This window comes from Hypanus sabinus, chromosome 16, assembly GCF_030144855.1.
Source record: "Hypanus sabinus isolate sHypSab1 chromosome 16, sHypSab1.hap1, whole genome shotgun sequence".
Lineage (NCBI taxonomy): Eukaryota > Metazoa > Chordata > Chondrichthyes > Myliobatiformes > Dasyatidae > Hypanus > Hypanus sabinus.
This window is the reverse complement of record NC_082721.1, coordinates 46,661,102-46,688,707: the sequence shown is the minus strand read 5'-3', so window position 1 is coordinate 46,688,707 and position 27,606 is coordinate 46,661,102. Positions and strand designations below refer to the sequence as shown.

The window sequence follows — 27,606 nt, the reverse complement described above, 5'->3', positions numbered from 1 at the left end:
TAAATTTTTATCACAAATAACCCTTCCAAAATTAAATTTGGAAGAACAGTAAGGATTAGATATGCCCTTTACATTAAAAGAGGTTGAAGAAGCTTTAGGATCACTTCAGAGTAATAAATCCCCAGGAGAAGATGGTTTTCCTCCTGAATTTTATAAAAAATTTAAAGATTTATTAATTCCTCCTTTTATGGAATTAATATATCAAGTGGAAAGAATGCATAAACTCCCACAATCTTTTTTAACAGTGATCATAACTGTATTGCCAAAAAAAGATAGAGATCCTTTAAAACCAACATCATATAGACCTATTTCTTTGTTGAATACAGGTTATAAAATAGTAGCAAAAATTTTATCTAATAGAATATCTAAATATTTACCAAAATTAATACATATGGATCAAACAGGTTTTATTAAAAACAATCAATGGATAATATAACCCGGTTACTTAGTATAATTCATTTGGCACAAAAAAGAGAGGAAATGAGTGTGGCAGTTGCTTTGGATGCAGAAAAAGCATTTGATAGATTGGAATGAGATTTTTGATTTAAGGTATTGGAAAAATATGAGTTAGGAAAATCTTTTATACAATGGATTAAAACTTTAAATACTGATCCTCAAGCTAAAGTAGTTACAAATGGTCAGATTTCAACACCATTTTGCTTAACGAGGTCAACTAGACAAGGCTGCCCATTATCACCTGCTTTATTTGTAATGGCAATAGAACCATTAGCTGAATTAATTAGAACAGATTCAGACATTGGGGGCTTTATAGTTAATCAAGAAGAATATAAGATTAATTTATTTGCTGATGATGTTTTGATTTATTTAACAAACCCATTGCAATCTTTGCAAAGATTATCTTTTAGATTGGAAGAATATGGGAAAGTATCAGGGTATAAAGTAAATTGGGATAAAAGTGAAATTTTACCCCTTACCAAAGGAAATTATAATCAATGTCGATTAGTAACTCAATTTCAGTGGTCAATAAATGGGATAAAATATTTAGGTATTAGAGTTGATAATGATGTAAAAAATTTATATTAGCAAAATTATTTGCCATTATTAAAAAAAAGAGGATCTTGATAAATGGATGATGTTACCAATAACATTAATAGGTAGAGTTAATGCTGTAAAAATGAATATATTTCCTAGATTGCAATATTTATTCCAAACTTTACCAACACAATTACCTCAGAAGTTTTTTCAAGAACTGAATAAATATGTAAGGAAATTTCTTTGGAAAGGAAAGATGTCAAGAATATCATTGGAAAAATTGACATGTAAATTTGATTTAGGAGGGTTACAACGCCCAAATTTTAAGAATTATTATAAAGCAAATCAACTTAGATTTATTGCGTCTTTTTTTGATGAAAGAAAAACTGGCATGGATTAGAATAGAATTAGATAAGATAGGAAAAAATATCTCAGAAGATTTTATATATAAATGGGAATCCAAATGGATAAGGGGAAAAAAAGAATCTCCTATATTAAGACATTTGATTGATGTATGGAATAAGGTAAATATGGATGATGAGATAAATCTTTATTAGCAAAAAGAACTTTAATTCAAAATAGGCCTATTCCTTTTACAATGGATAATAAACTTTTACTTAACTGGTTCCAAAAGGGGATTAAATATATAGGTGATTGTTTTGAAGGAGGTATATTGATGTCGTCTGATCAATTAAAAAATAAATATAAAATATCAAACAACACTCTTTTCTGTTATTTTCAATTAAAGGCTTATTTACGAGAAAAGCTGAGTCAAACAATGGTGATGCCAAAACCTAGTGAAATAGAAATATTAATTCAAAAAGGAAAAATTTAAAAATTTACATATTGTATGTACAATTTGATTCAAGAACAGACAATTGAATCTGGAATTCATGAATCAAGACAAAAATGGGAATCTGATTTGAATGTTAAAATTGATGGAAAAAGTTGGTCAAGATTATGTTCTGATAGTATGATAAATACAATAAATGTTCGACTTAGATTAATACAATATAATTTTTTACATCAATTGTATTTTACACAACAGAAAATAAATAGATTAAATTCAAATATGTTTGACCAATGTTTTCGATGTAATCAAGAAATTGGTACTTTTTTACATTGGTCTTGTTTTAAAATTCAACCATTTTGGATAAATTTAAGACTTTTATTGGAACAAATTACTGGAGTCCAACTCCCACATAGTCCAATGTTATTTTTATTAGGAGATATTGAAGGGTCAATACCAAAACTTAAATTGAATCAGTATCAAAAAAAATTATAAAAATTGCATTGGCAGTAGCTAAAAACGTTATTGCAGTTATTTGGAAATCTGATTTATATTTAACTATGGATCGTTGGAATAATGAAATATATAGTTGTATTCCACTTGAAAAAATTACATATAATCTAAGAAATGAATATCATATATTTTTGAAAATTTGGCTCCCATACATACAAAAGATAGGATTAAATATATAGGTCCTTTGGAGATAAAATTATAAAGTAATTGGGGAAAGTAAAAATAAATATTAAAATTATTTTGAACTCCATGGAGCATGTGGGGATCCTTCAATATCTAGGCAATCTTTTTTCTTCTTTCTTCTTTCTTTTTTTTCTTTCTTTAGATAAGGGTTAAGGGGAGGGGGGAGGATCAATATTATTTTTTCTTTTTTTTCATTACATTTATTCTTTGTAATTTTCTAAAAATTAAATAAATAAAAAATAGATAGATAAATAAATAATAAAAAAGATATGAAGCATGAATAGAATATGGAAAGTTATATAACAATAAGAGATGGTGTCATATAGGTCAGGCTATCTATTTGGAATCTAAGGAGAATGCAAAGACTGGCTGTGTAATTAGCTCAGTTAGAACAAATGAGATACGGGTAAAGAAAACAAGTGAAGCACAAAGATACGTATATATCTAGGACAGATGCACAGAGAAGTCTTCATTATATGGAGGTGATCTGCTGCCTAGAACTCTTAGCAAGTTGGAGGCGCACATCTTCTTATCTCCCTATGCTCAGAGGTTGATCTTTCATGACTTTTATATGGAAATCTGTATTAAAACAAACACGTTTATTGACAGACATTACCTGGAGAGGCAAAGAAGACCCACCCCCAGAGACTTGAGTTATAAATGGGTTTTAGACTAAATGTTAAAAAAAGGCTTGTAATAATTTGATATTATTACATTACTTTGTTATAATTCAATATTATTAAGTTACTAAGTAAACAAATGGTTCAATAAGATTATGGTATACTAAGGGTAAACATATTTGTTTAGCATAGTGCCCCAGTAAAAAAAAACAGTTGATACACTATTAAAATAAAAGGGGAGGAGTGTACCATATAGCCTGCAGTATAATAAGGGACTACTTTATGTTTGTGTTGGCGCATAGCCTACTGGATAAGGCATCGGTCTAGTGATCTGAAGGTCACTGGTTCGAGCCTCAGCTGAGGCAACGTGTTGTGTCCTTGAGCACATTGCTCTGTGATGACTCCGGCGCCAAGCTGCTTGGGTCATAGTGCCCTTCCCTTGGACAACATCGGCGGTGTGGAGAGGGGAGACTTGCAGCTTGGGCAACTGCCGGTCTCCCATACAACCCTGTCCGGGCCTGCGCCCTGGAAACCTTCCAAATCCACGATCTCACGAGACTAACAGATGCCTATACTTTACGCTTTAGTAACACGTCGTTGAATGCACTATTAGGTGCATATTGAGCATGTGATATTAAGCGCGTATTGATCTGTATGTGTGTGTCAAGTTTGGTTTTTGCCAGTAAAGAACCATGAACCTTGGCTCCCATCTCCAGTGCTTTTATTAATAGCATTGTTATGTTATTAATACAACAACATACACAACAAAAGCCATGCTCCTCTTAATTATATTAAGATTTTCTACTTGTCCTTGTCCTGATTCCTTACATCATATTCCAACAAGTTCCTACCTTTCTCAAATCTTCAGTTTTTCAAACTGCAGGATTCCAGAACTTTAGGAAATTTGAAAACTTATATACAATGCTTGTTTATAATTCTTGTAAGATCTGGGAGATAGGTAATCAGATCCAGGGTAAATTTTCATTTGTTTCCGCATTTGTTTCCCCTAGAACTTTTTCTCTCATGGTAACAATTGTTCAAAGTTCCTTCTGCTTCTTGATCTTCTGCTGGCTTTTAATGTTTTCTGCTGAGATGACATATCAATAATCTTTGTTCAAAGTATCTGTTTCTTAATTTTTAATTAAGTATTCTTATCCTCTAAGGGACTAACATTTACTTCAGCTACTCTCTTCCATTTACACACATTTGCTCTTACAGTTCTTACTTGATCAGTCTTGGTTACACCAAACTTTTTTATCTAATCACCATTCCATAGGAAGGATGTGATTGTGCCAGAGAGATTATAGAGAAGATTCACTAGGGTGTATATTGATTTGGAGGGCTTTAGTTCTGGGGACAGATGGCCATGCTTTCCCTGGAGTGGGGGAGACTGAGGGGTAACCTGATGAAGACATTTATTATTACAAAAGGCATAGTTAAGGTAGAAAGTTGGAATATTTTTCCCATGCTAACAGAATCAAAAGTTAGAGGCCATAGTTTTAAGGTAACAGGAAAGAATTTTAAAAGGGATTTGATGGATAAATTTATTACAGAGAGAGTGTTTGATACCTGAAATACATTGCCAGAAGTGGTGAAATCAGATACAATTACTTGTATAAGAGGCAATTAGACAGACACATAAATTGACAAGATATAGCAGGATGTGTTCCTAATATGGGCAGATAGAATTAGTATAGGAGGGCAAAAAGGTTAGCAAAGCCCTGCTGGGCAAAAAATATGTTCCAGCTCAAGGATTGGTACAAGGATCAATACAGTTCTTAAATACATATTAAAAATGTAGGGTTGGGTGTACAGGGCACAAGCAAACTGGAAAGAGGATGGTAATATACTTCAGGACATGAGGACAGGAAGCTGATGAGATTTTATGCTGAAAAATGAATTTAAACTAACATGGTACAAACTAATGTAATGCTCATGCAGTCAGCTGGTGTATGTCTAGGGGAAAATTCGTCCACCCGCCAAACCACGCCTCCTGTATACATGGATGCTGTGAAATGCACACTGGTACAAACTCATACACACAATGTCAAACCGCACACCATGTACGCTTACTGAATACACTTTATGAATCTTACTAGAACTAAGTGATTAATAGCGATACAATATATATGAAAGAAAAGAAAGGAAAGAAAAGGCATCAGAACTTATCAGGGTTCAGTCAATTCGTGCACAATCGTTGGAGCTCAACTATCTAAGTCTTTGGTCCACTATTCGATCTTTTCCAACCTCCACAACCCACAAGCCTGGGCCCACCCTCGGTGATCGACCAGAGTGCCTCCAGCATCGTCCACCTTCCTTGCGATCTCCTCTCCAACTCCCCAAAAACCTGCAAAGCTACAGCTCATAGGACCGCAAGAAAGAATAACATCTATCCCAATTGGTTAACAAATGAATACAATCCTCATTATCAGTAATCATAACCCAAACAAGCTGCGAGAGAAAGCACTCTCTCACCAGTTACCATAACAAAGAAGCATCCCTACTTTTACTTAACAAAGAAGCCATTTTGATTAACATACGCATTAACAGAAGAAATACTTTACACTCTCCCCCATCAACAAAAGTCATGCCCTCATGACATTAACAGAGTTCCCCAATGCTTCTTGCAAAACACAAAACCCAACCCAGGTGTAGAAAGCAGTGACATAATTCCCCAGGGCGGTAGAGATCACACTCGGTTCTCCCAGCGCTGCATACGTCAATTGCTCCGGGGGATGCTTACTTCTCTGAGACCTCCATACCTCCTCTGCCGACCTTTCTGGATCAGACACCACAGGGCACACACCAGATCTACCTGTTGGACCCTCACCCTCTCCCTCTCTGGGATCCCTCTTCACCTGAGAGCCCTCTGACTCATGTTCGGGTTCCACCCTCTCTCCACCCAATGCCGGCTGTATCTCAGTCTGTCTCTCAACACTCTCCCTCCTCTCACCTAACTCAGTAGGGGAAGGGCCAGGAGCCTCTTCTTCCGGTACTGGGGAATTAGTGAATGAAAACTGGGGCCACACATCTGAATCGTCGTCTTCCGAAGCAGTCTCCCTTTCTGGGGTGAGGACCGGTCTCTTCCGCAGCCGGCTCCTTCCTCACCCCGCGCCCTCGCAGAGTCCTCGTACTAGGCGTAACCTCCCACTCAGGCTCTTGATCCATCTGCACTTCTTGACCCAGGTGCAACAGGTGGTTCCGATGGAATACCTTGACAGGCCCCTTCCCATCCTCGGATTTCACCTGGTAAACAGGTAGATTCGGCATCTGGCTCTCGCCCATCAATCCACCAACTTGTGCTTACCAGGTAGTCCTAAATTCCGTACAAGGACCCGCTCTCCTCCCAGTAGTTGAGCGAACTTCACTTTCTGATCATACCTCCTCTTACTCCTCTGATTCTGCTTGGTGGCCGCCACCTCAGCCAACTCATACGCCCTTTTCAACTCTCTCCTCATATCGGACACGTACTTCAGATATGGCTTCGAAGGTAATTCACCCACCTCAGTCCCAAAACACAAGTCAATGGGCAATCTCGCTTCCCACCTGAACATCAGATAATAAGGCAAGTACCTTGTAGTGTCATTGCGAGTACAATTGTAACAGTGAACCAAATGCTCGATGTGCCAACTCCACTTACTTTTCTGACCAATCTCCAGCATCCCGAGCATATCCAACAGGGTCCGGTTAAACCTCTCTGGCTGAGGATCACCCTGTGGGTGATAGGGTGTGGTCCTGGATTTCTCAACCCCAAGCATACTCAGTAATCATGGATAAGCCAGCTCTCGAAATTCTGTCCCTGATCACTATGGATCCTCCTGGGAAGGCCATAATGAACAAAGTACTTCTCCCATAACACCTTCGCCACTGTAGTCGCTTTCTGATCCTTAGTGGGAAACGCCTGAGCATATCGAGTGTAATGATCCGTGATGACTAAGAAATTCGCGGTGTTGCTGGTGTCTGGCTCAATAGACAAGAAATCCATATGCACCAGGTCCAGGGGTCCCACACTCTGCAAGTGTGACAAAGGAGCTGCCTGTGCAGGCAGGGTCTTCCTCCTGATGCAATGACTGCACTTCTTACAGTATTGTTCAACCTCCCCCCTCTTCCGGGGCCAGTAAAACCAGTCCTTGAGTGATCCATAGGTCTCCTCCACCCCCAAGTGCCCAGAATCATCATGCAGTGCCTGGAGCACAGTCTTGCAATATTTCTCAGGCATGACCAGCTGCCAGCGCCGGGGTTGGTCTGGAGGGCCGTGAGCCGGTACAAGACTTGGTTCTTCAACTTTAACCGAGGCCATTCCTTCAATAATGGAGGCACTGAAGTGTGTTTCGTCTTCTCTGCCCATACCACATCCCCCTTCTCCACAGCGCTCCACACAGAGCCAATGCCTGGGTCATTTCGCTGAGTAGCTGCCACTTTCCCCGGACTTAGTTCTGGCAACTGTTTAGTTTTCAGTGCAGTCAAGTCACAGTAAACTGGGGGGAGGGCATCATCAGAAGCCCCCAATGGGTCCACTGCTCACTCCGGCCTCCCCTTTTCCTTGGCCTTCACGGTGATAGCAAACCGACACATGGTTCTCACTCCAGGGGCAGGAATGAGAACCTTGTCCGTCTCCAGTTCCCCATGCTCTCAACATGACAAAGAATCCACATCGACATTCCTGCTTCTTGGCCGGTACTTCAGGCTGAAATCATATACTGACAAAGCTGCCAACCACTGATGCCCTGTGGCATCCAGTTTCGCCGAAGTCAGGATATAAGTGAGAGGATTGTTATCTGTTCCATCCTCAAACTTGGCCCCGTATAGGTAGTCACTCAACTTGTCCGCCACCGCCCATTTCAGCGCCAAGAACTCTAACTTGTGAGTGGGATAGTTTCTCTCAGATGGCGACAAACTTCGGCTGAGAAACGCCGCCAGTCTCAATGTGTTGCCCTGTTCCTGGTACAGGATAGCCCCTAGATCCTCTCAGCTGGCATCCGTGTGCAGCACATACGGCTTCTGGGGATTGGCAAAAGCCAACACCGGGGCCTGGGTCAGCGCCCTTTTCAGAGATTGGAACGCCTCCTCACATTGATCATCCCATCTCAATCCAAAAGGCTCCGCTGGGTTGCAGTATCCTCCTGCATCTTGCCCTCGGTCCCCCTTCCTTTTCTTCCCCAAAGGTGGATAGCTACATAATAGCTGGGTCAACGGGTGACTCATTTTAGCGCATCCTTTCACGAATCACCAGTAATACCCATAGAACCCCAAAAACGAGCGTAGGGCGCTCACCTTCTGGGGTCTCAGCCAAGTGGTCACTATGTCTATCTTAGCTGGATCTGTAGCCACTCCTTCTCATGAAATTATGTGGCCAACATAGCTGACTGACGGCTTATAGAACTGGCATTTGTCCAGGGAAAGTTTCAACCCTTCCTCCTTAAGCCGGCTTAACATCTTCAGCAGCCGCTCCTCATGTTCCTCTAAAGTAGTTCCAAACACTATCAGATCATCTAGATACACCAGCACCTGGAGCAGATTCACGTCCCCCACAGTCCTCTCCATGAGCCTCTGGAAGGTAGCTGGGGCCCCTGATATGCCTTGGGGCATTCGTTTGAACTGGAAGAACCCCAATGGGCAGATAAAGGCCATCTTCTCTTTATCAGCCTCACTCATTGAGATCTGGTAATATCCACTCCTCAAGTCCAGCACACTAAACCACTTCACTCCACTCAGGCAGGCCAGCGTGTCTTCAACCCTCGGGACAGTATACTGGTCAGGGACAGTGCACTGGTTCAAAGTCCTAAAGTCCACACACATGTGTACCCTTCTGTTCTTCTTCCAGACCAGTACTAGTGGGGACGCATAGGGACTTCGGGACTCAGTGATGATTCCAACTTCCTTCAACTTGCACAAGTGCTGTCACACGTCTTCCACATCTGCAGGGGCCAGTCGCCGTGACCTCTCTCTGAATGGGGTATCCTCAGTCACTCGGATGGTATGGTGAGTGCTCTTGGAGCAACCCACATCAAACTCGCCAAGAGAAAACACATCTTCCAGCTTCAACATCTTCTCCACCAGCCTGCGTTTCTACTCCGGCGACACAGGAGAATCCCCAAAGTTAAACGCCTCAGCGGTCAGCTTTCCTCTGTTTTCCAACCCTTCCCCTGTAGTGGGCCTCACTGGTGCGCTAGACATTACCATCACCGGGAACAAATGTGCCAGCGGCATCCCTCTCTTAAAGGTGATTTCCCTCTCCGTAGTGTTCCTGGCACTCACGGCTATCCGCCTCGCATGTACCACCGCTGGCCTCTGCACTTCGGGCCTCACCAGCACCCCCGCCGGAAATCGTGTCTCCCCCTCGAGATGTTCCGGGGCGTCTACTAACAGGGCTTCGCCCACCGGCACTCCGGGGAATCTGGGGGTCCCCATCACTAGTGCCACCTCTCCTGGTCGTATCACTTTAGGCCTCACCTGTGTACACCACACCGATCCTCGTTTGCACTCAGGATCCAGCCCTGGGGGGGGTCACCCACTTCTTCGAACACCGCTCGAAACACTGGGTGTACCAAGAGGGTCTCCAGAAAGTTCTCCCCCGCCTTCTCCTTACAGGCTCCCAGGAGCCGTCGCACAAGAGTCCCCACCAGAAGGGCAGCGACACACATGTTTCATTTTAATTTTTCAATCTTTTTATTGATTTTCCAGTAAAAATTATACAAATCAGAGGAGAAGTTTAGCAAACAGATAATACAAAAGACATATGAACAGCAGTAAAAAAAGTATATAATGTTAAAATCAGATAGGTATAATGTCACGCTGTTATATATACAATATAATCAAGAACCCACAACTCCTCTTAACAAATCGTAAAAAAGATTGGAAACTTTATTTAATAAAGGGAAAAAGAACCCACTAAACTGGAACAAAAAAAAAGAAAAAAAAACAAAGAAGAGAAGAAAGATTGGGCAGTCCATTTCAGGATAAAATTAGGAAAAAAAAGAAAGAGAGAAAACATCCTTCCAGTCACCTCCGAACCTTTATGGATAAGGATTTTCCCTGAAGAGAATAAAGATAAATAAATAAAAAAAAACAAATTAAGTCATATGAAAATATTGAATAAAGGGTCACCAGACTTGCTCAAAATTAAAAGATGTATCAAATATCCAGCTTCTAATTTTCTCCAAACATAGACATGACATAATGGAGGAGAGCCAATAAAAAACAGTAGGCAGATTAGAATCTTTCCAGTCTTGACAAGATTGCTCTTCTAGCCAGTAAAGTTGAAAAGGCTATCACATGTTAAGCAGAAGCAGAGACTCTACCTGCTTCCTCTGGAATAATCCCAAAAATTGTCATAAGTGAATTGGGTTGAACATCCACATCTATAACTTTAGATAGTATTCTAAACACATCCCTCCAAAAATTATTTAAGCTTACACAGGACCAAAACATATGAGTTAGAGTAGCCACCTCTGCGTTACATCTGTCACAAATACGGCTTACATTAGGAAAAATATAACCATATAACAATTACAGCAAGGAAACAGGCCATCTCGGCCCTTCTAGTCTGTGCCGACACTTACACTCACCTAGTCCCACTGACCTGCACTCAGCCCTTAACCCTCCAATCCTTTCCTGTCCATATACCTATCCAATTTTACCTTAAATGACAATACCGAACCTGCCTCTACCACTTCTGCTGGAAGCTCATTCCACAATATGTGCCAATTTATCTTTGGACATTATGGGCCCTGTGTACTATCTTAAACTGAATTAAGGAATGGTGTGCACAGATAGATGAATTATTAACTAGATAATAAATTTTGTTCCATTGATCATCTGAAAGTGAATGTTGAAGTTCTATTTCACAAGTGCGTTGAATCCTATCATTAGGCGACATGCGAGCATCAATTAACTGTTTATAAATAATAGCTATTAATCATTTTTGAAATGGTTTAAACTGAAAAATAGCATAAGCCAAATTTGAAGAGTAGGCCAAGGGATAATTCAGTAGAAAATCATGTAAAAAATTCCTAACCTGTAAGTATCTAAAAAAAATGTGTATTAGAGATGTTATATTTATCCATTAACTGCAAAAAAGACATTAAACAATCCTGTAAGAACAAATCTAAAAATGTTTTTATTCCCTTAGTTTCCATGTTAAAAAAGCCTTATCCAGAGTTGATGGTTTAAAAAAAATTAGAATAAATATTACTAGAGAGTAGAAAATTATTTAATTCAAAAAATCTACGAAACTGAAACCAGATTTTTAAAGCATACTTAACAATAGGGTTGAGAGCTTGTCTACCTATTCTGGAGATCAAAGAAGGAAGGGGAACTCCTAATAAAGAAGCTAAAGAAAACCCCATTACCGAATTTTCCTCCAAATGTAACCATGGAGGGCGATCCTGGTAATATAAAAAGTAATATAACGAATGTTAATTGCCCAATAATAAAATCTAAAGTTTAGTAAAACCAGTCCTCCATCATTTTTTGATTTTTGCAATAAAAGTTTATTCACTCTAGAGCTTTTGTTATTCCAAATGTAAGACAAAATCATAGAATCTATTTTATCATAAAATGTTTTTGGAATAAAAGAGAGAACTGCTTGAAATATATTAAAAAATTCAGTAAAATAACCATTTTTATAGTATTTATTCGACCTATCAATGACATCGACATAGGTGACCATTTAGAAAGTGCTTGTTGAGGATATTCAATTAGAGGGGAGAAGTTATACTTATACAGGTCTTTAAAATTTTTAGTAACTTTGATACCAAGGTAAGTGAAATGGTTTTTAGCAATATTAAAAGGTATTTGATCATAATAATCAGAATAATTATTAATAGGAAATAATTCACTTTATGTAAATTAAGTTTATATCCAGAGAAAATACTAAATTCCGTAAATATAGATAGCATAAAAGGAATAGACTTCCTAGGGTTTGAAATGTAAACTAATAAATCATCTGCATATAAAGAAACTTGATGTAATTTATCCCCTCTCTTAATACCCTGCACAGAATTAGAATCCCTAAAAGTGATAGCAAGTGGTTCTAAAACCAAATTAAATAATAAAGGACTAAGAGGACAACCCTGATGGGTTCCTCCATATAATCTAAAATAAGGAGACTTTTGAATATTAGTTATAACTGCAGCCACCTGGGCATGGTAAATCAACTTAATCCAGGAAATAAATCCCAGGCCAAAATTAAACCTCTTCAAAAACTGAAATAAATAAGGCCACTCCTCCCTATCAACTGTTTTCTCTGCATCCAGAGATACAATACATTCAGATTCTTTGACTGAGGGGGAATAAATGATAATTAACAATCTTTGAATATTAAAATGTGAGTACCTATTTTTAATAAATCCTGTTTGATCATTAGAGATAACATTAGGCAAAATATTCTCGTCTATTAGCTAGAATCTTAGAGAGAATTTTAAAATCTACATTCAATAAAGAAATAGGTCTATAGGATACACATTCCAGTGGGTCGTTTCCTTTTTTTAGGAATCAATAAAATTAATGCCTCATAAAAAGTTTTTGGAAGGTTCCCAGAGGATATAGAATTGGTAAATGTTTGATGAAGATGTGGTATAAGCATTTCATGAAATGTCTTGTAAAATTCTACTGTATAACCATCAGGTCCTGCAGCTTTCCCTAATTGCATAGAGGATATAGCCTTGGCTATCTCCTCTTGTTTAATAGGTGCATCTAATATTTCAACATCTTGAGTCAAAACTTGAGGTATATTTAACTTTTGCAAAAATCTATTCATAATAGTAGTATTATCAGAGAATTCAGATTTATAAAGATTAGAATAGAAATCCATAAATATCTTACTAATTTCATAAGGATCTAAAGTTTCAATTCTATCTGGTCTGCAATTTTTTAAAATCTGTCTTCTGACTATCCCAGCCTTTAACTGAACCGCCAAAAGCTTAACAGATTTTTCCCCATGTATATAAAATAAACTTTTAGATTTAAAAATTTGCTGTTCAATGGGAAAGGTCAGAAGTAAATCATACTGTGATTGAAGTTCGACCCTTCCTTTTTATAGACCTTCAGTAGGTTTAACTGAATACACTTTATCTATCTGTTTATTTTTATTGATAAGCACTGACAGTTCCACTTTAGCCTTCTTTCTCAAAACTGCTGAATATGAGATTATCTGTCCCCTAAGAAAAGATTTCAACGTGTCCCATATAACCAGGTTTGACATTCCTTCAGTTGTAGTAAATTCAAAAAATATAGAAATTTGCTCTTTAATAAACTAACAAAAGCTGGATCATGTAACAATACGGGATTCAGTCTCCACTGTGATATTTTCAAAAAGCTATCTGAAAGCTTCAGGGTTAACTTTAAAGGCACGTGATCTGACAGTGCAATGATGTCATACGCACACTCAACAACAGATTGTAGCAAATGTGTGTCTAAAAAAAGTAATCAATTCAAGAATACTTATGATGAACACATGAGAAAAAAGAGTTTTGTTGGGGTGTTTATATCTCCAGATATTGACCAGGTCATATTCTAATAAAAAATAATACAGGCCGCCGCTTTATTAGGAAGTGACGGATTGGCTGATGACCTGTTAATCGCCGGATTTAAACAACAATTAAAGTCACCACCCATGATCAACTCATATTCATTCAAATTCAGTAACTCAGAAAAAAGTTTCTTAAAAAAATCAAAATTATCTAAATTAGTTGCATATACACACACCAGAGCTACCTTTTGCTCGCATAATAAACCAGTAACAATTAAGTATCTTCCAATTGTATCAGTAATAGTATTAAAGTGTACAAAAGGGATTATGGGGCTAAGAAAGATAAATATGCCTCTTATTTTATTATTTGACAGCGAATAATACAAAGATCCTTTCCAAAATTGGAAAAATCTGTCCTCATCCTGTTTCCGTATATGATTCTCTTGCGCAAAAATAATATCTGTGTTAAAAGTGTTTTTAATTTCTTTAAAGTCTTTTTACACTTAATGGGGTGATTCACACCATTCCAATTCCAAGATATTATATTAATTTTATTAACATCCATGTTTAAAATTGGATTTAATATTATATAAAAGAAATGTTACACAAGCACAGATTAAGCCAAAAGGCACAGGTACAACCAGAAGGAGTGACGTATTTACGAGAAAAAAATTCATCAAAAGAACTGCCCAATCAAGAAAAAAACCTGCTCTAATAGCCCCCTCCCCCCTCCCAAAAGTTGAGAAAATCAGTGACCAATAGGCTGGCCCCATGCTAAACTAATAACCCTTGACCCTATTCTCCAGTTTGCAGCTACATATATTAAGTTAAAGCAAAAATCCCACGCAAAATAGCCATAATAAAAGGTACAAACAGTATTCAACTACTACAATGTTATGTCTAACAGTAATAAAACCATAATTGGCAACGGCCATCTTAAAATCAGCTAAAGTATCTTAATCACATATTCAAAAAAGAATAAATCTGAGCAAATAATATTACAAACAAAGTTCTTTCTCTCAAAAAAGAAAGAATAAATGAGCATATATATAACAAACCTAAAACTATATTAGTATTGAAACAAATAAAATAAATGAAAAGATTAATACACGACGGGTCCTGTGCGGACCATTAGAGTATAATACTATAAAAGTTTCCTACAAAACAATTACTAATTATTAATAGGTAAAAAAAAGTTTAATCAGCCACGTCCCATACCAGAGACTAAAAAAGTATAGAATAAACTTAACACAGAAGATCCATAAACATTTCATACAACAAAATACTTCAGAATTACCTATTGAGTAATCGGGTTAGATTCTCAGTGACTGAGACTTTTCAGGAAAGATTATCAGCCTTGCTGGGTAGCGAAGGGAGGGATATAAATCTAATTTATACATTTTGGCGACCCACTTCCCAGCGCACTCGAACCGGCTCACAAAGTGGCGCACGCCAGCATTGAGGCTGGTTCCAAAGAGGGCACCAAGCCTGCTTCACCAGCAAGGGGAAAAGCCCGCGCGCGGGATGGGACTGTGAGTACGCGCCCCCTACAGCATTCCTGCCCGGGGAGGGTGGGATCAGGATGGCTTTAAAGTGAGGCCACAAAGTTAGAATAAACCTCTTTTGCAACCGCAGCTCACTGACTGCGTGTCGTTATTTCAGCGCTGCGTGTAGCACACCGCTACAATTGGTGACCCTGACGGCCCAAACGATATTTGGGCCGAAGATGAACAACGCCGCATCTGTTCACGCGGTTTCGTTGAAACTGCCAAGCTTCTGGATGCTGCGACCTCACCTATGGTTCCAGCAAGCAGAAGCCCAATTCCACATTCGGCAGATAACCTCGGATGACACACATTACTACTACGTGGTGAGCTCCCTCGACCAGGAAACAGCGGCCCAGGTTGACGAGTTTATACAATCTCCCCCAGCAGATGGCAAATACACGGAATTCAAAGCCCTGCTCATAAGGACTTTCGGACTCTCACGGCGCGAGCGAGCTGCCCGCTTACTGCACCTGGATGGTTTGGGAGACAGACCACCATCGGCTTTGATGAATGAGATGCTGTCCCTGGCCGGAGGACACAAGCCCTGCCTCATGTTTGAGCAGGCTCTCCTGGAGCAGCTGCCCGAGGACATACGCCTGCTGCTGTCCAACGCGGATTTCAGCAACCCCTGGAGGGTGGCGGCCCAGGCGGATGTGCTGTGGAAAGCCAAGAAGGAGAATGGGGCGCCCGTCGCACAGATCACCAGGTCACGCTCCCAGCAGAAAACCAGACCAGGCCAGGCTGCAGAGCCCGCTAACCCCAGAGGCAGGGGTGAGGAGACCAATGAACAATGGTGTTTCTACCACCAACGGTGGGGCGCAAAAGCCTGCCACTGTAGCCCGCCCTGCAAGTTCCCGGGAAATGCCAGGGTCAGCCGCAGTAGCCATCAGCGGCGGCTGCCATCGGGATAGCCTCCTGTATGTCTGGGACAAGCGGTTGGGACGCCACTTTTTGGTCGACACCGGAGCCGAGATCAGCGTCTTACCTCCGACGAGTTACGACACCCGCAATAGGGCACCAGGGTCCCACCCTGAGGGCCATGAACGGCAGCACAGTAAGGACCTACGGCACCCGTATGGTGCGGCTACAGTTCGGCTCCAGCCAGTTCACATGGGACTTCACACTGGCCGCTGTAGCCCAACCACTCCTGGGTGCGGATTTTTGCGGGCTCACAGCCTACTGGTCGACCTGCAAGGGACGAGACTAGTCCACGCCGAGACTTTTCAAACGTTCTCCCTGGGTGAAGCTCAGTAGCCGGCCCCACGCCTAGACTCCATCACACTGTCCAACAACAACTTCACCAGAGTCCTGGCGGATTTCCCATCGGTTCTGGCACCGCAGTTCACAGCAGCCATGCCCAGACACGGCGTACAGCACCACATCCCATCACAGGGATCACCCCTCCACTCGAAGGCTTCCCCTGGACAAGCTCCAACTGGTGAAGGAGGAGTTCAAGAGGATGAAGGAATTGGGGATCATACGGCGGTCCAGCAGCCATGGGCCTCCCCCCTGCACATGGTGCCCAAAGCAACAGGGGGCTGGAGACCATGCGGTGACTACCGCAGGCTGAACGAGGCTACAACACTGGACTGCTACCCTGTGTCACTCATTCAGGACTTTGCGGCAAACCTGCACGGCGCACGGATCTTCTCCAAGGTAGACCTTGTCCGGGGATACCATCAAATCCCGATGCATCCGGACGATGTCCCCAAAACGGCTCTCATCACCCCGTTCAGCCTTTTCGAGTTCGTCCGCATGCTGTTCGGCCTAAAGAATGCCGCACAGACGTTCCAGCGGTTAATGGACGCGGTGGGACGGGACCTGGACTTCACTTTCATCTATTTGGACGACATCCTCATAGCCAGCAGCAGTCGTCAGAAGCATCTGTCCCATCTCCATCAACTCTACGCCCCATTGAGTGAATACGGCCTAACAATCAACCCGGCCAAATGCCAGTTCGGGCTCGACACCATCGACTTCCTGGGCCACAGGATTACTAAAGACAAGGCAACCCCTCTGCCCACCAAGGTAGAAGTGGTCCGCCATTTCTCCCGACCCACCACAATCAAAGGCCTGCAAGAATTCGTGGGTATAGTGAATTTCTACCACCGCTTCCTCCCCTCAGCAGCCCAAATCATGTGCCCCCTGTTCGCCCTGATGTGAGGTAAGGGCAAGGACATTACCTGGGACGAGGAGTCCGCCGCCGCTTTCGTTAAAACCAAAGAACCCTTGGCAAACGCTGCGATACTAGTGCACGCCAGAATGGAAGTCCCTACCGCCCTCACAGCGGATACATCCAACACAGCAACCGGTGGAGTGCTGGAAGAACTCATCGAGGGTCGCTGGCAACCCCTGGCGTTCTTCAGCAAACACCTGCGACCACCCGAGCTCAAATACAGTGCTTTTGACCAGGAACTATTGGCGCTATACCTGGCAATCCAGCATTTCAGGTACTTCTTAGAAGGTAGGCCCTTCACTGCGTTCACGGACCACAGACCACTTACCTTTGCATTCATGAAAGCGTCCAACCCCTGGTCATCCCGCCAGCAGTGACATCTGTCCTACATCTCCGAATACACGACGGATGTCTGGTATGTCTCGGGAAAGGACAATGTTGTGGTGGACGCTCTCTCCAGACCTAACATCCAAGCCCTGTCCTGGGGGTAGACTATGAAGCGCTGGCAGAGGTGCAGTAGGCAGATGAGGAGATCCCTAGTTACAGAACTGCAGTCTCCGGTTTGCAGCTCCAGGACCTCCCCGTAGGCCCAGGTGAGAGGACCCTACTCTGTGACGTCACCACCGGCCAACCCCATCCCATCGTCCCGGCAGCCTGGCGGCGACTCGTTTTCAACTTCATTCACAACTTAGCGCACCCCTCCATCAGGACAACCGTCTGGATGATAGCCAACAGGTTCATTTGGCACGGACTCCACAAGCAGGTCAGCGAATGGGCCAGAACGTGCGCGCACTGCCAAACAGCCAAGGTGCAGCGGCACACCAAAGCCCTGCTGCAGCAGTTCCACCCCACCCACCGGTGTTTCGACCACATTCATGTGGATATCATGGGCCCCCTGCCAGAGTTGCGAGGAGCGTGGTACCTCCTTACTATCGTAGACCTGTTCACAAGATGGCCACAGGTAGTCCCACTCACCAACACCACCTCCGAATCCTGCGCCTGAGCACTGATTGCAACCTGGGTATCTCGCTTTGGTGTACCGGCCCACATTACCTCTGACAGAGACGTCCAGTTCACCTCCAGCCTGTGGTCAGCTATGACTAGCCTGTTGGGAACGCAGCTGCACCACACAACTGCCTACCACCCACAGTCGAACGGGCTAGTGGAGCGTTTCCACCGTCACCTGAAGTCGGCTCTCATGGCCCGCCTCAAAGGCCCTAACTGGGTGGACGAGCTTCCCTGGGTCCTGCTTGGAATCCACACGGCGCCCAAAGAGGATCTGCACACCTCGTCGGCTAAGTTGGTGTACAGCGCACCCCTGGTCATCCCGGGAGAGTTCGTACCAGCCCCAAGGGGGCAAGAGGAAGAACCTGCAGCAGTCCTGGACAGACTACGTGAGAGGCTTGGTGACCTGGCCCCCATACCCACTTCGCAGCATGGGCAGAACCCAACCTACGTACCCAAAGACCTGCAGAACTGTCAGTTTGTTTTTGTACGAAGGGGCAGACACCGGGCACCGCTCCAATGGCCCTACGAGGGGCCATTTATGGTGATCAGAAACAACGGGTCCACATTCGTGCTGGACATTGGGGGGAGAGAGAAGGTTTTCACAGTGGAACGACTCAAATCGACCCATGTGGATGTGGCGCAGCTGGTCGAGATTCAGGCACCGTGGTGCAGAGGCAGACCTCCCAAACAGAGCAAACAGAGACCAACCCAGACTGAGGACATTGGGGGGTGTATCGCCGGTTCTGCGGGGGGTGGGGTTATGTGGCGACCCACTTCCCAGCGAGCTCGAACTGGCTCACGAAGTGGCGCGCGCTGGCATTGAGACTGGTCCCAAAAAGGACGCCAGGCCTGCTTCACCAGCAAGGGGAAAAGCCTGCACGCGGGATGGGACTGTGAATACGCAATACAGCATTCCCTCCCGGGGAGGGCGGGATCAGGAAGGCTTTAAAGCGAGGCCACGAAGCTTGAATAAACCTCTTTTGCAACCGCAGCTCACTGATTGCGTGTCGTTATTTCAGCGCTGTGTTTAGCACACCGCTACAACATTTCACTCATGACTTCTCGGTATTTCCTTCTTTCGGCAAAGATCCCAGGGGGATAATCTTCGACTATACCAATTTCTGCCGATTTAAAGATTATCTTTCGCTTTTTTCTGGCTTCTCGAAGTATGGCTTCTTTGGTTGCATAATAAAGCAAATGAAGTACAATTGGTCGAGGATGTAATTTGGATGAACGCCGAGAAAATGGAATTCTATGGACTCTATCAACTAAAGGGCTAGCTTCCAGGGTCTCACTAAAAGGTGAGTACAACATATCTGAGACGAATTTTAAAAGATCTCCAGCTTCAGTATTTTCAGGCAGTCCTAGAATACGCAAATTCCTCCGACGCCCTCTACGATCTAAATCAACCATTTTTTTCTTCATTTTAGATAGTTCCAAGGTAATTTCATTGATTTGCTTTTCCATCGAAGATATCTTCATTCCTTGATCTTTAATAGTTTGCTTGAATAAATCATGTTCATTCTCAATTCGGGTTGTAGTCTGCTGAAGTGTTTGAAGCTGAAAGTCCAGATTTTTCAGAGAAGCTTGAACCGTAGAGATAGCTTTTACAAGCTTCCCGTTTGAGCCCGTCAGCTTATCAATCTTAGTGTTAAGCGACCCGAATTCCGACTTCATGTCTTATACTGAAGAAAATACTCCTGCTAAAGTAACAGATTCCTCTGCTTTCTTAGTTTGTTCTGTTTGTTCCGTTTCAGGAAAAGTCTTGCCGCTTCTCAGTTCAATACCAGAATGACTTTTTTCGGCCATTGTAATTAAATTGTAAATCCTTCAGTAGAAGTAATAAATCATCAAAGCTAAAAGGAATCTGTCAGTGGGATATAAAGTATATAAAAAAGGGAGCTGCTGAGAATGCAACTTTCTCCATGCACGGCAAAATGGCGAATCCCGCCACCTGTTTCCACCGGGTCCGGACAAACCAACACCAATGTCTCAATAGCTTCAGACACTCCCACATTGTCCTCCGAGAATTCCAATTTCACTGACAGGTACCCATCGTACGGATAATCACCCTCACTCACACCCCAAATCTGTTGAGGATGGCTTTTGCATAAACTCCCTCTATCCATAGGCACATGCTGGAACCAGTTCCCACCAGTCCAGCCAGAATAAAGGCCTGAGCTTTCGGTGGTCCCCGGCTGATTTCTGGGAACGTGTCCCTCCAGAGACTCCAGTCTGTTCCCTCACAGAGTCTCTCCTACGTTTCCCGATACCTCTCCCTTCTTAGTTGCCCAGGGGCTTGCCCTCCGCGAGATGCCTTGTCTCTCACAATCCCACTGAAAGTGTCCCTCTTCCCCACGTCTATAGCACACCCTTGGCCGCTCACATTCCCACCGGAAATGCCCCTCTTTCCCACAGTTATAGTACACGCTACCCGCCATTCCTCTTCTCCCGAGACATTCCCAGCCCAGCGCGCGGGGTACTCTCCCTGTCCATCCCCTCATCCTACTCCTCTGGGACCCCTTGGGTTTCTCGGTCCTCCACCCGGCCACCTCTTCTTGTACCGCTGAGGATCGCCCCCGGTGGCCCGAGCCCCTTTCTCGGCCCAACGCGCTCTCTTCCTCCCGCACCTCTCTAATCAGCTGCCCGAATGATGGAGGGGGGCTCTTTTTATAGCACTGCCGGAGACTCCACGCCACCTTGTCCTCCTCCAGGGAACTACTAAATATATGACTCATCCTCACCCTCGCCACTTCATCCGCCTTCACTACCCCCGGCGCCACAACCCCGTAAGCATTCCCTCCAGCCGAAGTATGGATTCTGTGAGCTTTCCCCCCTCCCTTGCTCCATGTGGTGAAACTCCGCTAAAAGCTCCCAGGGATCCTCTGACAACCCAAACGCTCCCTCCAAAACTTCTAAATACTCCTCCAATGAAGCCAAGGGCCATTCAACTTTCAACTCCCCTCAAACTTCCCATCTCCTCCTCATCCGAGCCTGGCCACTCCTCTAACAACAGGGACGTGTTTTCAAACCAGGTCTCATAGCCAAGCTCCCCGTCCGGAGTAGGCGTGGCTCCTGAGAAAGCCCCCAGCTTCGGCTGTGGCCTCTCGGCCACTAATACCAGGGAGTTAAGGGCGGCTGCCAGCTCGGAGGCCTCCCATCCAGCTGGGGGGTGGGGCCTGGCCAAGCCTTCCCACTCTGATGTTAGCCCCCCTTACTGGTTACTGGCACCTCCCCTGTGGTCACATCTAGCTCATCCTCTGGTGTCTCCTCACCTTCATCCTCCAGGAGGGTGTGGAGGCCCCATGGCCCTGCCTCCCCCAGGACACTGACTGTCGCTGGCAGTTCCAACGTCATGACGTCAGCACTCGTACGAACCAACACCCAGCTAGCCTCCACCTCTTTACCACACCTTCTAGCCACTAGTTCTATCTGCCCCATACCTTCGACCAAACTCAACACCGCACTAACGCACCTTCCGAAATGCGTAACTCCACCCCGCTCACCACACACGCATGATTCATCGTTACGTCCTCTAACTCACACCAGTTTACAATCTCCGCACTACTGAACATGGCAATTTACACAGCTTACTGAAAATTCAATCCTGGACAAGCACCCCACAAATGTAACACTCACGCGGTCGGCTGGTGTATGTCTAGGGGAAAATTCATCCACCTGCCAAACCGCGCCTCCCGTATACGTGGATGCTGTGAAATGCACACTGGTACAAAATCACACACACAATATCAAACCACACACCATGTACGTTTACTGAATACACTTTATGAATCTTACTAGAACTAAGTGATTAATAGCGATACAATATATATGAAAGAAAAGAAAGGAAAGAAAAGGCGCCAGAACTTATCAGGGTTCAGTCAATTAGCGCACAATCATTGGAGCTCAACCATCGAAATCTTCGGTCCACTATTCGATCTTTTCCAACCTCCACAACCCACGTGCCTGGGCCCACCCTCGGTGATCGACCAGAGTGCCTCCAGCACCGTCCACCTTCCTCGCGATCTCCTCCCCAACTCCCCAAAAACCTGCAAAACCACAGCTCACAGACCCACAAGAAAGAAAAACATCTATTCCAATTGGTTAACAAATGAATACAATCTTCATTATCAGTAATCATAACCCAAACAAGCTGCGAGAGAAAGCACTCTCTCACCAGTTACCATAACAAAGAAGCATCCCTACTCTTACTTAATGAAGAAGCCATTTTGATTAACATACGCAGTAACAGAAGAAACCCTTTACACTAATATGGGTACAAGAGCTTGAAGAATCTGCAGTTGTATGTGCATAGCTTTCAAACATAGCAGGATGGGTTAAGAAAGTGGTTAAAATAGTACAATACATGGATCATGGGTTTTATAAATAAAGGCATAGCACATAGATATTTAGAAATCATAATGAACACTAGTTTGGATCTGGGATCTATACTTTGGAAAAGGAATAAAGGACTTAGAAAGGTATAGAGGGGTCACCTAAAGGGAAGACAAGATGAAAACACGAGAAGCCAAAGCAGCAGTAGACTGTTCAGACCTCTGTTCCTGCTGCACCATTCAATAAGATCATGACTGAGTTTCTATCTCTTTCACTTTCCTGCACTAACCCAATAACCACTTATTTCCTTAACATCTAAATAATTTTCAATCTTTCTTAATTATACTCAGCCACTGAGCATCTACAGTCACCTTGGGTTGAGACTTTAAAATGCTCATTACCCAAAAGCATAAAAAAAACTCTTCTCATCCCCCAACGGTCACCTCTTTGTTTTGAGACAATGATCCCAACCAACTGAAACATCATCCTGTCATTACATTTGTCCAAACCCACAGGAACGTTTTACATTTCAAAACATCATCTCTCCATCTTTTATGCTCAATAGAGTATAGACCCAATCTACATAACTTCTGCTCACGAAACAGAGCTTCCATCCTGGGCATTGATCTACTGAACCTGTAAGTAAATCCTTTCTAAGGTAGCCAGATCAGATGTGTAAAAAATTATTTAGATGTGGTTTCATTAGTGCATCTACAGTTTGTATATAAATTTAGAAGATGCTTCTATATGTCTATTCAAAGCCTTTTACATGAAGTCTAATATAGTATATGGTAACTTCCAGTAATCTGTATATAAGGATACTCCAGCCCTACTGCACTGCCATTTTACCATGCCTCACCAATTAAAAAAGTAGTGTTTTTATTTTTTCTACCAAAATGGATGACCCTCAATTCTCCGCAATTAATTCCATCTGCCATGTTGTTGTCCATTCACTTATTTTATCCTCTAATACTTTCTGCAACCTTCTTACAGCCAACAATACTCCCCAGCCTTGTATAATCTGTATACTTGAACATATCACACTTGAATTCCTTGTCCCAACCACAGATTGTAAAAAATAGATTGTAAACATTTAAGATGCCAGCACTGATGCTTATAGCACTCCACTAGTCACAACCACCCAACCCGAAAATTACTTTGTCCTACCTACTCTCTGCTTTCTGCCAATTATCTAGTCCTCAATATATGCTTAATGGTACCTCATGCGGCACCTATTGAAGGCTTTCTGAAAATCCCAGTGCACCACATGATCATTAGTTCACCTGAACAAATCTTATAGTGCTTTGAAAAAACAAATTCCCTTTCACAAATCCATAATGAATTTGTCCATTATTAGTTAGTGATCTGCTACCATCCTCAATAATAAATTGAAGCATTTTCTGCAACTCCAAATGACTAACTAGTATAATGTCTCTGCTTTCTCTCTTCTCCCTTTCACTTTAAAAAGAGGGGTTACACTTACTGCTTTTAGCCTCAGGGAAGCATTCTAGAAAAATGTGAATGAGGATAAACTGGAAAAGGGCCAAACATTCAGCTTTGAAGAGGAGGCTGCAAGTGGTTCTGAAATTTAAAACAATGAAGATTTGTACAGAGTTGATGGAGAGATACTGTTCCTGTTGTGCATTTTATACATGTGCCTGTGATGTGTATGCACAGATGTGCATGATAATAAATTTAACTTTAGCTTTGACTTTAAATGTTCAAGAACAAGAGGAAAAGATGAACAAAATTTTAAAAATGACTTAAAAATGGCTTCAGGAAAGTGAGTAGAGGCTAACATGTAATGCAAAATGTAGTTACAATTGTAGATAGGTATGTTTAAAAATGAAGGATGTTCCAGAGCTACAAGATGAGGGTAGGGATGGTGGCACTAGCTACATTGCTCTTACATAGATCTGGCATGAATGTGAATAGACAAATGATTTCTCACTGTGCCATAACCAATCCATGATTCTAAGATACAATGTTAATGTGTTACAAATTTCAAAATGAATTATTTACCTCATGTAAAGATAGTCTGCCCTGTAGAATTTCATTAAGCTTGGTAACTTCTTGATGTTCGTGCTCTTTCTCTGTTAGCTTGTTTGTGAGCTCTTGTACCTATTAAAATTAGAGGGGGAAAATAAGTTAAATTGTACCTTACTGTGAAAACGTCATATAAATTTCCTTCTTCTGAATTGTAAGATTAGCATCACTGAAAATTGACTCTGAATTCCCACTAGATCCTCTCAGCTTCTTCCAATAATAATGTAGCTCACTAATGTACTCAGATCAACCCCTTGTCTTGCATTCGTCAAGCTACAGAATAATTTAAGATACAGGCATAAATACTCTATTCACTATATCGAACTCTGAAAGAATGAAGAGAGTTTGAGTGCTTATTCAAAAATAATTAAAATATTTACATACCTGATTTTCCAGTTTCTGAATTCCACTGTCTTTTGCAATAAGCACTTTCTGAAAGCAGAAAAGATTTATCACTATGTCATTATTATTATATCTTATGTTGGTTATAAATACCATTGTTAATGCAAAATTATACTTCTGTGATGGATATTTGTTTCCTTGGCTTTCTAAACATAGCAGCTGACATTTCTGGAGATCAAAGGGTTGTTTTTGAATAAGATAAACTTCCAACTAATATTCATTTAGCTGCTGGTCTTAAACAGGAGCCAGTCTTCAGTTTTTAACGTAAGTGGAAAGTGATAGTCAGTTTGAAGTTGAAAGGACAGGTTTGCAAACAGACACACTGTATATAAAAAGCAGAATATAAGGTCACTGCACCTGGACTGACTTCTGACTTCTCAAGAGCTGCAGAGTAAGACAATGGGTACTTATGTTAACTTGGCTTGTTTCAAACAGACAAACTGTCTAATTTATTTAGCTCAAGGAAACTTGCAGACCAGTTGGATAACATCACTTGGTATATCAAATGGCTGAGTTGTTAATAGTTGAGACATTTGTATGCTCAGTCAGCTTCACAGCATTAACTGTGTGAACTTGGGAACTGTGTCTCCAAGAAGTCTGTGTGAAGATATCTGAGAAAATATCATATATCTGTGAAGTCACCCAAGTGGCAAAGAAACAGTTTAAATGTAAAGAGCAGTTCAGGCCTTTTAACAATGGTTAAAGAACGTCATGAAGAATGACAGAAACACAGGGTGAACTAGAATCCATTACTCTGGCTTCAATATCTGTGATGGACAACTCTTCTCTGCATCATTGGTATGTCTTTTTAACTTATAGGAATTGTACCTGTGTTTTGGAAAATCTTTTGTGTTTTAGAAATGCTTTGTAATTTGGAATTCTTTTATAAGATAGATATCCTCTGTGAATCTTAAATGTGCTTTAAGAATATTGTTTGGATTTGAAAAATGTAACACTAAAATAAATGGACTGTGTTTAAACTACTTTGTAAGCTGGATGTATTATCTCCTCAGTAGACGGGGGTGGGGGGAGACACACCACTCAAATATTGGGCCTTGGCAACTAAACTCACCACTGAGAACAAGTAGGGAAGTGAGCTTCTCTGAAGGTTAGGTACTTACAGTATAATCTCCCTTTAGTGAAGGTACCCATAGCTATTTATATCTGATAGGGCTTAAGGTCTTCATCTGAGTTTAGAACTTTGCTGTCAGCAAACCCCAAATCATCACATTATACCAAAAGTATTATTGTAGAAAGAATTATTATTTAGCAGTAGTCCAACTCAGAGCGTGCTTGACAAATTCTCCAGTACTACACCTAGTACTATAAAATGGTGAACATCATCATTCCAGTAATTCTGCACTGGAATATTATGAATATGTTAATAGTAGAGCAGAAATATGGGATAATACCCCAACTGCTCCTCAAATTGAACATGAAGAATATTTTATTCTCTAAGTGAGAGTCTGGAAATATGAAGGGATAGAAGATAGAGTAGCAAGCTAATTAAATAGACTAAACCCTGTTGTATGAGCTATCAATATAGGTGCAGAAATCTTAAAGCTAAATTCTGATATTATTCAAGGCTATAAACTAGGGGAGCTAACAGGGATATTAACATTGTAAGCATACATGGAAATGATGTAGAGAGCCCAATTTATAAAGTTCCTGTACAAATATGCAGGATTAAACAGACAATAGGAGCAGCCGTAAAGTCTTCACATCAGTTTGCCCAAGATTGTAATAAACTAGTGCCTCCAACAGGAACAACAAATGCTTCCTGATGGATTTGTACTACAACCAAACCACCAAGTGATACATCTACACTGGATGAATGAGATATACATCTTCAGAAACCCCTAGACTATTATCAGGGTAAAATGATTAGAGCAAAATTGAAATATATTTTGGACAAAGATTATGATTACCCACATCAACATCCTAACCGCTGTGGGACAGTTGATATTGACCGATTAATTTAAGGTGCAATCCTTTCCCACACCAGAAACAGTTGCATATTCCCGACCATAGAGGAAAGCAATCCCTACAGGAAACTGTAGATTGCCTCTACAAATATAGTGTTGTGATAAAAGAACCTTCTTAATTTAGCTCGCCAATATTCAGCGTAGCAAAATCGGGTGGACGATGGTGACTGGTCATCAACTACATCATCCTGAGTAAACACACAAAACCTAATTTGGTCCAACAACATTTTTTACAACAAATGCTGCAAGGATGGATTTGTAAATGTATTAATCTTGCATTGATCTGGCCAATGCCTTCTGGTCTCACCCAATCTTTGAAAGTGACAGACATTACACAGCCTTTAAAGTACTCAAATGCTCACAGTATCAGTGGACTAGACTCCCACAAGGTTTTCAGAATAGCCCAAATATATTTTCTGCAGGAATCATCACCAGCTGTCTGTGCCTATGTTGATAACATATACTGCACAGCCAGCATACTGGATAAGCATTTAACACAGATTAAGCCAGTCATTAAAAGATTGACATCCCATTAAA

General features: G+C 42.0%; 1 protein-coding gene across 1 annotated transcript in view; it reads right to left on the bottom strand.

Annotated features, from left to right (window-relative positions):
* The window catches only part of ankrd24 (ankyrin repeat domain 24), a 186,678-nt gene that overhangs the window by 40,097 nt on the left and 118,975 nt on the right, over nt 1-27,606 (bottom strand). The window contains exons 13-14 of the mRNA XM_059990880.1: nt 25,067-25,114; nt 24,659-24,757 (exon numbers count right to left, since the gene is read on the bottom strand). Of these exons, the coding sequence (XP_059846863.1) occupies nt 24,659-24,757; nt 25,067-25,114 (147 nt within the window). The remainder of the gene's footprint in view (nt 1-24,658; nt 24,758-25,066; nt 25,115-27,606) is intronic.